Below are 12,205 nucleotides of genomic sequence, written 5' to 3' on the forward strand. Positions count from 1 at the left end.
GGTGGACAAGGCTGAAGACTCAGTCTGAGGGGTTTGCATGCGGAGACCTGACCACTGTAGCTGGCAGGTTTGCTGCCAGGTGGTTTCTCCCAGCAAAGAAGCATTTGGGGAAGGAGGCTCCAGTTGGTAAACTTTAGCACTGCACTCTCATCTGATAACAAAGCGGTAACCGGTACCAGGACCCGACATATTCTTCTCCTTTCTGATGTAACATCGATACCTGAAAAATTGGTTCCTTGCAGGGTGCGGAATTGCTCCCTCTTGAAGGTAGCCAGCTACCATCATCCCCTTTCCTCTCTCCCCAGCTTGCAGCAAGAAACATTCCCGCAGGATCTCATGCTGCTCTAATAGGACGAAAAGCAGCATCTCTCTTCACAGCTCCTCTGGCCCCAGCTCTGTCCATAAGAACACATTCACACTAACACATTCAGCTCTGGGGCGTTTTCCCCTGTCGACTCAATGGGATATTTAGAAGCATCAGGTTTTTCCGGTGTTGTGAGTTACATCTTAATGCAGAAAGCACAAGAGAAACTCCAGCATCCCCCAAAGGCAATACATCACGGGCGGAACGGGGCTTTTTATATCAGAGACTATGAAAAGACCTTCCAGTTTAGTAGCTGTTCTGTTCATTTTGCACATTATTGCACACACACTCGTTCTTCCTTGTCCAAGTCTGAAAACGGAGGGTGTAAGAATAGCAGCTTCTTACTTCATCTGTCTGCTTCCTGTGTGTACTCACAGTCGGGTCTGCTCGCATTAGCATCACCCGTTACGGCTCCTACTTACTATCACTCACTAATACACGTGAGTCAGCACAGCTCAGTGTGGCTACCAGACAGCCACCTTCCACACCTGTGTAAGCGAGACAAGAATCTGTCCCAAAATCTTTTTGGTTTAGATTTATGAAGCAAACGCACTGAGGAACTCTCCACAAACCTTTCCCCCCCCCAAAAAAAAAAAAAAAAAAAAAAGAGAAGAGAAAAATGTATACTCTCCCTCTTAGAGATTTCCTCCACTAGCTTGTGCACAGCCCCAGGTGTGTGAGATGTTTAAACAAGCTGATGAATTCACTTTAAAAGTTGTGCGTAAAGCTTACAAAAATAGCAGCCTCGTGAATGATTTATTTGATAGAGGGGGAAGTAAACAGCCTCTGACAGCTCATCAGGCCTCAGAGATTTATTGGCCTGTAGCACAGGGCACTACCTGCAAGTCAAGGTACAGCTGTGACATTTGTCCCTAATTAAGTCGTAGAAATGAGTTAATTTTCAAATAGGACCATAATCCTTTTATTGCTGCCTAGGGCCATCCCCACCAGCTCTGCTGTCGCTTCCCACTAGAGGGAACCCACTTCTCTCCAGGGAACAGATCAGTCACCGCTTCCCGGGCCCAAATTAAAACAAGCACGTAGGCCAGGGTGGCAAAGCCCGAGCTTTGGGTGTAGGGCAGCCGGGAGCTGGAGCGCAGGGCTTCCAGCAGCGCTGCTGGGCGACCCCGGACTCACATTAGCCGAGGCTGCTGGATGTGGGGTTGTGGGACTGGACTCTCAATCGTAGTAGCATGGGGTGTCTGTATGTCTGCTGGGGAGCGGCTGGGGGAACTGGGGGGGTTCAGTCTGGAGAAGAGGAGCCTGAGGGGAGACCTCCTGGCCCTCTGCAACTCCCTGCCAGGAGGGGGCAGAGAGGGGGGATGAGTCTCTGAAGCCAAGGAGCCAGCGCCAGGCCCCGAGGGAATGGCCTCAAGCTGCCCAGGGCAGGGTCAGGCTGGCTCTGAGGAAGGATTTCTGTGCAGAAGGGGCTGTTGGGCGTTGGAATGGGCTGCCCAGGGCAGGGGGGGAGTCCCCATCCCTGGAGGGGCTGAAGAGTCGGGCTGAGCCAGCGCTGAGGGATCTGGGGGAGTTGGGAATGGTCAGTGTGAGATTAATGGTTGGACTGGAGGAGCTTCAAGGGCTTTTCCAACCCAGATGATTCTGTGTGATTCTGTGGGGTGCTGTGAGGATGCTCTGCAGCAGCAGCACCTGTGTCCGGTCTGAGTAAAAAAAACCACATCGGGGTTTGCACGAATCCCACCCTCATTCCCCTTCGGTTAATTGTAATTTTGCTGCTGACTCCTCGAAGATTCTGCTGCAGTAGCAAACTCAGAACAAGGCAGCGCGCCCGTGAGACCCGAGGAGCCTCTGAAGGGCCATGAGCGGGTCGTGCCCTGGGCAGCGCAGGACAGCGGGTCCCCGCTCTCCCCAAACCCGCGTCCCAGGGATCGCATTTGGGGGGAAACCGCCCAAGAGGCCCAGGCCTGCCCCTGGAGACGGCCCTTTCCTCCGGGCCTCCCGCATCCCCTCGGCAGAGGCCCGGGGAGCGGAGCTGGGCCCACAGCAGCGCGCTGGTGCTGAGCGTCCCCGCCGCGGTGCCCGGGGCTCCGCGGCCTCCCGAGCCCCGGCTCCGCGTCCCGCCGCGCTCCGGCGCCAGGGCCGAGGGTTTCCCTGAGGGCGCTGCCGGTGGCTGCCAGGACCCGCCGCGGCCCCGCCAGCGCTCCGGGGCGGCGGGGGGGCTGGCACTGCCGAGAGCACGGCCTGTCCCCGGTGCCACCGCCCCTGAAGCGCCGCCGGGCGCTGACACGGCCCCCGCCGAGGCGCCGCCGCCGCCCGGTGCCAGAGCCGCCGGCACGGCCGGAGGAGCGCGGGGAGGAGCGCGGGGCGCTGCCCGCGGCCCTGCCCGCCCCGCCCGGCGGCCGTGGCGGCGGTTCCCCGGCGCGGCCGGCAGGCGGCGCTGCGGCCCGGGGCGGCGCGTGTGCGGCGGGAGCCCCCGGGCCGCCTCTTCCCCTCACGGCCCGGCGGAGCGGGCGGGGGGCGGGCGCTGCCTGCGCCGCCGCCGCCGCCGGAGCTCCACAAGGCCGCCGCCGCCGCGCAGCGCCTCTCCCGGATCGCGGCCGGTAGCAGGCGGGAGGCGGCGGCGGCTGTGGCAGCCCCGCGCCGCGGCCGCTCCGCCGGCTACCTGCGCGGCAGGGCCTCAGCGCCGAGCCCGGCTCCGACATGTCCGGCAAGATCGAGAAAGCAGGTGAGCGGGGCCGGGCGCCGCGGGAGGCCCGGGGGGAGCCCGCCGGGCCGGCCGCGCTCGCCGCCCTCCCCTCGGCGCCGCCCCGCCGCCGCCGCGGCCCGCCGGAGGTGCCGGAGGTGCCGGCCGTGGGCCTGGCGCGGCCCGGCGGGGCGGGGGGAAGGCGGGCAGGGCCCCCCCTGCGCCCCGCGGGTTTCGGCGCCGCGGGCTGGCGGGAGGCTCCTGTCAAGGCCGGGGCCGGGGTTGGGCCCGGGGCGGCGGGGGATGCTCTGCCCGGCGTCCCCGCCGCCGCGCTGCCAGGGGCTGCTCCTGGGCTGCCCGGGCGCCTTTTGGCTCGGGCTTTTTATCTTCTTTGCTTTTTCCTTTCCCCTCTCCCCCGTATCCTTTTTTTTAAAAAAAAAATTATTTTGTTTTATTTTCCCGCACCCCTGCCGTCCTCTCCATGTAGCAGAGCATCAGCAAAGCCGGGGCGCTGCAACGCTTTGGGGCCTACACGCGATGATTAATTGCAACTTCTCCAACTTTCCTCTTCTGGTGTTTGTGCAAGATCAGAAAAGATGAGTCCGTGGGCAAATGTCAGAGGGAACTTGCTCGTTTTTTCCTCTCTTACAAAGCTCTCCCCTCAGCCCGGGGTGCTCACCTAGAGCCAGAGCCGGGGGGGAGGCTGCCGAGATCGCTTCAGCCCTCACAAGGAAACGCTCAAGCACGGATCATATTGTCCCTCTGTGCTTCTGGAGTCGTGTCTGGTTCTCAGTTGTCACTTTAGATGTTTTTCTGTGTAGCGGGAGCAGTATGTTTAAAGATTCAATTAGTGTTTTGCAAATCAAGCAGTGAAGTTATTTAGTTTAATTATGTTGCATTTAATTAGCAGAGAAAAATCAATGCTGGTTTGTATTTTTCATTGTAAGGAATAGCTAGGCAGCTTCCTACAGGGGAACGTAGGGTAGCAGTCTGAGTCTGGCTGTGTGAAGTACTGCGTTCAGGCTTTCCAGGACAGCAGCCACCGATTTAGGGAAGATTCCTGTTTCAAAGATGTAAAGCTGGTAGCCGTGCTTTCTGGTTTTGATCATTCGATCCTGGTTTGTTCTGGCTTCTGCGCTTCACTGTATGTGAATATGTTCTCCTGTGGTACGGGTTCTGGAGCAGCCTCCAGGGATAAGCAGACTGGCTGCTTGGCAGCCGGCTTTTAAGTGCAGTATGTAGGCATGTTTCCAGCTCTCGGCGCTAAGTTACTGTCTAACAAGTGTGCATCACATCATGGGACAAATGTTACTCCAGAAATACCATAGGTTAATCTGATGCACGATCCCTTACATAGTATCGCAATATAACACTTCGCTTTGGGATTCTGGCTGTGTCTTTTCAATGCTTACTGGTATATTGCTGCAACTGTTTGTCCGGGAAGCGGGTAACTGAGTAAGGAAGGTGTTAGCAGCATATATAGACCTGGGGCCAGCTCTGAAATAATTGCCACTTGTTTATGCTAGAGGTGAATTTGGCTTGGGATTTTAGTAAATGCTGATAGCGCTGTAGACAGTAATTACGGTTGTATAAATAAGTGATCACGTTTTGTTTATTCGCGTGCAGTAAATAACCCTGTGAGAATAGTAAATATAACTCCACACCAGCGAAGCAGCGGGAAGAGTTCAAACGCGGGAAGATGACTCTGTAGACACACACAAACGCAGTGTGGTTCCATAAACAATAGAACAGAAAGGCCAAAAATACCATACAAAAATCATACGCTGCGCAACCTAGAGACCCGACCTTGCAACACACTGAACTCCCATTGAAGAACTCAAGACATCATGCGGGATCCATCCCCAGGTCAGTGCTGTAAACGTACAGTTTTGAAGAGGCAGTGGGTGAAGCCTTGATGCAGAGACATTCTATCTCGTGCGTGTGTATCATAGTGATGATTTGCTGAACAAGAGAAACTGTTGATCTGGGAAACTGTCCTCTTTCAACTGCTTGTACTTTCATTTCTTTAAGAAGGGTATTTAAAAAAAAAAAGAAATCCAGGCCAAATATACACTGGAGGGAAGGGGGAGGGAAAGAGGGCTGGAAACCAGCTGTTTCAGTGCAGTACAGTCTTGATCACCACTTCTGAGTGTTTGAACTTCTGATTGATACAAACAGTTCAGTTAATAGCGTCACCGCATAAACACGGTCTGTAATACCGCAGTAATTCTGGAGTAATATTTGCCATAATGTATACAGTAGCAGAACAAAGGATACAGACTCATAAAGCAAATGCCATGAGGTCTAAGGTCTGCATGTTTGTGTACATTTGAATTTATTTTTTTTTCTTATGGGAATGGAAATACATGCAAAACCGATGATGTTGTTATCAGGCAACAGCCTATTTTATTTACAAGCCATCTTGACAAACTTCGGAATGGGCTCGGGCTTTGGTTTGACTCATGTCCATCCAGTCAAGCTGCTGGGAAAAAAAGTGTTGCCTTACAGGGTTAGATCCCTAGAGATCTTAGATACATCTGCTCCCTGGGTCCTTAAATGAAACACCTTGTTGGCATTTAATAAAAAACAATCATAAATGATTAGAGATAACAGCTACCATCCTGTCCACCAAGGAGGCGTGGACAAGGCTCCCTCCGGAGCCTCTCACTGCTGCTGTTTCATCAACAGAAGGGTCACTGTAGTGCAATTCAGAGCACTGCTTTGGAGTGAAGGGGAGCCATCTGGTAATGTAGAATAAGATGGCATATTTTGTTTTCACTAGTATAAGACCTCCTGTCTTGCTAGGCTCCAGCCAGGTAGCCTTGCAAATAATTTTTCAAAGCAGAACCCTCATTGACTTGAAGAGAAGGAATGGCATCAAACATTGGGTTTTTTACTCTAGAACTGTGACTTTGCATCTTTACTTTCAGAAAACATTTGCCTCACCTTACTTAGTCTGATAGTTTTGATCTAAAATCCAAAATAGGGATGCCAAGAAAGAGTAGACAAGGTCGCAGATTCTGCTTGGGTTTCCTGTTACCATGGCAATACATGAATTCCTGTATTTATTTACCTGATGGATTATGTGCTCCAGGGAATTGAACTATTCTGCATCATTCAGGGAGAATAAGGTCTGAAACAAAAGCTCTTCCATGAAGCAGGTCCATTCAAGAATGCCCTTTATTAAAACCAAACAACATATGGGTGCCATACTTTGAAGTGGTTTTTTTTTTTTGACTTGATGTTTTCAATCTTAATCTTGTAATTTCTTGCAGGGTTTTTCTCATTCCTTGTGAGCTTGCTTTTTCAATAGCTGTCTGCTGAAGGTTGTTTGAGATAACTGTTCCAAGTGTTAGCTACCTGCAGTGCAGTCAGTTATCTCCGTTCTGCTCAGGACTCAACTGGATGTAGTTATTCCCAGCAGACTGAAAATGCTGTTGTCTTCACCTTTTACTCATGAGCATTTGCCTGATAACCAAATTCACCTCTGAAGTTTCATCCTTTAGTATTGGTGGTATAAACCTCTAGGGGTAATCCCAGGAGAACTCTGCTCTTAAGGAAAATAGCAAAATAGAAGAAACCATTCAGGAGGCCAGATTATTCTCATCTTTATAGGAATTTAATGTTTGTCCAGATTCCTCTGTGCCAGTTTATGTGATTCTGAATTGTGCATCTGTGAATGTTTTTGTATTAATGTGAAGTTTCCTGGGGATCTTCTTTTTGAGGAGGATATATTTTGAACTGTCAGCATCTTCTGGATTATCCAATGGAAGTTTTCCTGCATATTCTTTACACCTGTACAGTTTTGTGCAGTTTCTTTTTGTCTGAGCTATGCTTAGGTGAGTTACTTGCAGAACTCTTCTCGATTCAGTTATGCATTCACCACTGTACCACGTTCTTCAGTATAAGTGAGGGCTTTAAGGATGAGTCTACGTGCTGCTCTACTGGTAGTTTTCAAATGAAGTAAAAATTCTCTTGTGAAATGTCTTGCCCTGGAATCTGGAAACTAAACTCTTCCAAAGACTCACTTCACAACCCTAAAGGCAATTTGGTTCCAATTCTTTCTTACTTGGGCTTTTAGCACCTACTGTGTTTCCTACTATATGCTGCTCAGACAGTGACATCACATGCGTGTTTTACTGTAACTTGTTTAAAAAGCATCAACAATTCAGTCTAGTTTTGTGTTGAGGCAAAATACATGCACAAGATGGTGACTATTTGTGCTGCTTTGTAGCAAACACTAAAGAGAATTTTGCCTTTTTTTATAAATCGTTGTAGGCTTGACAGGTGTTCTGTTGCATAGCTTGGAGTGTTCAGAAATGTAGCCTGCGGGATAACTGCTGCAAGATTGAGATGGTCTTAGTAGTTCTAAGAAGGAAGTGGACAAGGAGTGGAGAAAAAAGACAGCTGAAGTCTACTGGAATGTGAAGCAGCTGGGTTGTGCCTTAGTCAGTGAAAAAGCAGAAACTGGAAACAATTGCTAAATTTATTTTCAGTGCAAGCAATCGTTTTCCTTGAACCGCAATGACTAAATATATCTATTGGTGTGATTTTTATGTGGTGGTAACTCTAACTGGCTCTTGCTAACTCCTGGCAAGCAGAGAGATGAGTGCGAGTTCACTGTCAGTCAAGATCCTAACACAAACATCCCTCATCCAGGTCTGTTGCTTCACTTGCAGAGAACGTTTCCTATTTGTAAGGGACCTGTAGGCTGTCAGCATGGCTTTACTCATTGTGATGTATTGCATGAGTGGAAGAAGCTTAGGTATTTGTTTCTAGGGAATGAGTCAATCTGTAACTGCTTTTTCAGGTTTCCTTGGGGTTTTGTCTATCTTTTTGGAGATTCTGAATTGTGGTTGATACCTCAGCTGATATCTGATAACTCTGTAAGTACAGATAGACTCTGATGCAAAGGTGCTAGTCTTTTTAAAAAAATATACATTAACGCCTTATTTATTCCAAAGTTGAAAGCCTGTTGGTAGCATTCGCAAAATGAGCTTTTCTGTTGACTTACTGTTGATCCTTTGGAAGGAGAGCATTCAATTCAGAAGCTTACAGCATCTTAACTGCAAGTGGAGGAACATGAAGTGTTAACTTTCTAGACTTTATTTTATAGAAACTAGAGAGATGTTGCACCTTTCCTTGGCAGAGGCGTTTGATGGCTAACCAGATTTAATTCAAGCAGTCAGTCAGGATGTATGTTGCAGGAGATGTCTAGGCAATTCTCCATTGGGCTACTTAGAGGTGATAACTGGAATTGTTTGTTACCGTAGCATCAGATTTGGAAGATACTTGTACTCCAGCAAAGGTAAGATGATAGAGAGCATCTCCTGTGTTTGTGCCAGATAAAACTCCAGAAACTATGTAGTATATTAAAAACAACAAATTACATGTCAGAGCTACAGGTAAGGTGATTTAATAGCTGCCTTCCTCTCTGGTACTCCTCACCACACCCATCATTTTGCATAGTTTAGATACATGTAGGGGATATAACTTGTTCCATTTTCCAAGGCAAATCATCCCAATAGTCTTCTGCTGAAACTAGAGATCTGGAGTTACAGAGCTGTTGACCTCTGTTTATTGTTGCTTAGCAATGAGGTGAATCCTTCCAGTCTGTATTCTTCCTGTGGAGACTTTACATTATCTGAAGAAAAACCTGTGTATGGAGAGCCATCCTTCAGCTTCTCAAATTTGTGACAGAGTAGGCTTTTCTCTCTGAAAACAATTGAAAATTTATTGTGCTATCGGTACCTGAATATTTGGGAAATTCTGCTTTGGTGTTACATCTGTCTTTTTTTCTTCATTAATGTTAGCAAACTATAGGATTCAGCCATTGTCATGGAAGGAGTATTAAAATCACCTAGCTATTGCAAGATTATTAGCTTTGTTATTTGTCAGTTTTGTCTAAATAACCAAAGCTTGGCTTTCATGGTGTACGGCTGGGAAATACTGCAGAATGTAATGGGATGAGGGGATGGGGATGGAGAACAGTGTGTCATTCTCAGTGCTTTAGTAGAGATTAGGGGAAAAAGGAGAAGTGGTTGGAGAAAAACTAGATTTATTCACCTTTGCAAGTTTGAATTTGCAGCCTCAGAACCCCAAGGTGTATGAAAAGGTGACCAGGAAAAGAAAAAGGGACATACAAATGGAGATGTTACGGAATGATTGGAAAGATCAGAAAAGAAGTGAGAGGATGCCCAACTCACGGATGTTAGAAGAGGGAGGAATTGGGGGGCTAAGTTACGTACAAGTAGAGCAGATAGGAAAGGACAGGATGACAGAAAGGGAAAGTCGGCAAGGAGGAGGCTCCTGGCGGCTTTCATGGGCGTCTGTTCCAAGGCAAAGAGACAGAAGATGAATTTCAGCAATCCGGAAAAGCTGCAGGAATCCTGCAGGTTGGGACGTGCTGCCAAAGGAATGTTCTGCAGTTCTGCTATTCACGTTACTGCAGCCTGACAAATTTACAGCTGTACTACCTGACCCATAGCATCCACTCTTAAAAATACATTTCCGATCTCTTCTTATGGTGCGTGACATTGATACTGAGAGAGCAAACAATTTAATCTGTGTGAGAGAGAAATTATGTCTCCACATATTCTGTGAAGCAACCTGAGATAGTTGATGGATCAGATTATTGGTCTCCTTTTATTTGCGTTGCATAGTTCAGTTAAAGCACTTCACCTTTGAAAGTCTCTTGACGTTAAATCTGTGTGCTGTTTTAGTTGCTGCCATAGCTCACCCCCTCTGGAGTTTGTAAGATAATATTTTCATGTTGAGAGCAAGGAAGAGGTGAATAGAAACAAATAAAAGAAAAAGATGGTCTGTATCAGAGCATCACTTAGTGTTGTGGGAGATGGGATATTGGCAGTGTTTAGGGGAATCAATTCTCCTACACTTGCTCTCTATTTTATCATATTTAGGAAAGTAATCTAAAAGATTTAAGATTTGACAAGAGCTGTGTGGAGATTCTAGCCAAGGCTTAGCAATTTGGTTTCACCTTTCTTTCATTTTTTTGGCTCTCCTTTTATTGAGAGGGTTGTTTGAGCACGGGTGGCACCCAGGGAGGAGATTTCTTAATTATGGGGCTGAGGCTTTTTGAATTAAGCAAATTCAGGTTTTGCATTCTCTTACTTTACCTGGGTGATGGTCTCGGCTGCTTTGTGTAGAGCTTTTCTGGTGTCATGAAAATACTGTGCATTTTGTGATTCAAGTTAACATCTTGGTGTGGCCGTCGGTGTCTCTAAGGAAATATTAATTCATTATTATGATGAGGGAGAAAGGCTAAAGCTTGCTTGTACTCTCATGCTCTCATTCTTTCTCTCCAAAGGCTTCATGTGGGGGGGATGCCTTTTGTTGCGTACTTAACATATTCACCAAACCAGTCCCACTTATAGTCTAAATAAGATCTTTAATTTCACCCATCACATGTATACCAATCTTGGGTTTGGGAAGAAAATAGTCAAGAATTTTCTTTTTAGGCTTCTGGAAAGAAAGGAAAAAATCAGTAGAGGTTAAAATCAAAGAATAGTTACCCATAGCTGGGTAAAGTTGCGGTAAGCAGATGCTGCAGTTTGGTTGGTTGATTAAACCTTGATAGAATTTTACCAAGAGTCTGAACGTGTAGTTCAGTATCAGTTAAGCTGTAGTTTGCAGCTACTCTTTGATAATTAAAATGGGAGCAAAAGGAGCGTGTTTGCAATGTATGGCATGCATTGTTTTATCCCCTACCTCCTGGTGGTTTTATTGTGCTTCTTGGTCTACCAATCTGTCCTGTCCATACTGCCCAAAAGGTGGTAAAATAGCCCCAGGTATTCATTCCATATTTAGAAAGTTTCCTTTACGAACCAAATATCATGTAATAAAGGGCACCCAGGAAATCAATATTTTAGTTCTAGTTGTATAGTACATTCCAACCAATGCTAGAGAGCAGTGCTCAGTGAATCCATCCGACAGTGGGCTTCAGTCATCGGGACAATACTGTTTAAAACACTGTTTTCCTTGGGTGATATATTATCCTTTTATTTTACACTCTATCTGTATTAAGTTCGTCAGTTTGAGTATGAGAAGATAAAGCGCGGATGGTTCCCATCCACTTTTTGCTTAACAGTGCAACGTTGCATTTCATTGTTGGACGTGATGTGTGCTGCAACTGTCATCTACAAAGAAATTAAATGCCCCTGTTAGGATAGATTTTTTTCCATCCCATTTTTTTTAAGTGTATGTTTTCTGCTTTTCTAATTAGAAGCAGCTTTAAACAGAGTTATATAAAAGAATAAGTTTGAGGAACTAGGGAGGTCTACCAACAGGTTTAGTTAGAGCTCACCTATGAATTTACAGGGACTTAAAGAAAATGTAGAGCCCTGGCTTGTTCAGGAGGTGCTTTGTCTGTATAAATATCTGTGCAAAGGCCTCATGAAATCATATGTTAAATCTGATGCCAGATTTTTGGTGGAGCATGGTAAGAGTGGTGCAGGGGTTGAGTTTACTCTTTTACTGCTTGGAATTGCTTCTCCAGGGCTACTATATGGGGGAAATTTGCAGTACCCAAAACCATTATGCATCTGAAAGTCACATGACTTTTTTTTTAAAAAAAAAATTTGTTTCTTTATGAGCAATACCTAGGAGACCATAACTGACTGAAACTGAGGTGGGGAGTTTCTCTGTTTCCAGCTTAGTTTTTCTGTGAGTAACTGTTTGCTCTTTGTCACTGGAAACAGTGGCACTTCTGTCTCCTGCTCTGTCAGTCTATTCTGTTGTAGTTTACGGGAGAGACACTTTGGAAAGTTGTAGAACCATCCTATTAAAATGTTCTAAAGAATATTAAAATGGTATTTAAAGTGCATGGTTTACAGGCTCTCTCAAATATGGGCAATTTTGCGATATTCAGGTGTACAGTATCCCTTTAAAGAACCACTGAGTCTTGTAGCATAACTTGGCGCATCTTCTCTGAGGTAAGCTTGCTTCTTACGTCTGTACCTCCCTTACTTAATTTGTAGTATATTTTCATAAGGAAATAGTGAAGGCTCATCCTCTGTTAGAACCCTTGGACCTATTGGCCAATTTCAGTCAAACTTTTCAGATGAATTGATATTATAAAGTTATTAGAATTTCTGCACGTTTTCAGAAGAAGACTGGGTAAAACAAAGAGACCACAAATAGTGCCTTCGTTATGGCAAAAGGGAAAATGGAGCTGTCCC

At 46.8% G+C, this 12,205-nt stretch overlaps 1 protein-coding gene across 6 annotated transcripts in view; it reads left to right on the forward strand.

Moving 5' to 3' along the window:
* Window positions 1-2,824: 2,824 nt before the first annotated feature.
* The window catches only part of RAPGEF1 (Rap guanine nucleotide exchange factor 1), an 88,155-nt gene continuing 78,774 nt past the window's right edge, over window positions 2,825-12,205 (forward strand). For 3 of the 6 annotated variants that reach the window (XM_074924108.1, XM_074924109.1, XM_074924110.1), the window contains exon 1: window positions 2,826-3,050. In XM_074924108.1, the coding sequence (XP_074780209.1) occupies window positions 3,026-3,050 (25 nt within the window). In that variant the 5' untranslated portion in view covers window positions 2,826-3,025. Of the gene's footprint in view, window positions 3,051-3,533; window positions 4,875-12,205 lie in introns of those variants that run through there. The other 3 variants (XM_074924104.1, XM_074924105.1, XM_074924106.1) reach the window with 2 other exon arrangements.

The sequence above is a fragment of the Athene noctua genome, chromosome 20 (assembly GCF_965140245.1).
Source record: "Athene noctua chromosome 20, bAthNoc1.hap1.1, whole genome shotgun sequence".
NCBI classification, from domain to species: domain Eukaryota; kingdom Metazoa; phylum Chordata; class Aves; order Strigiformes; family Strigidae; genus Athene; species Athene noctua.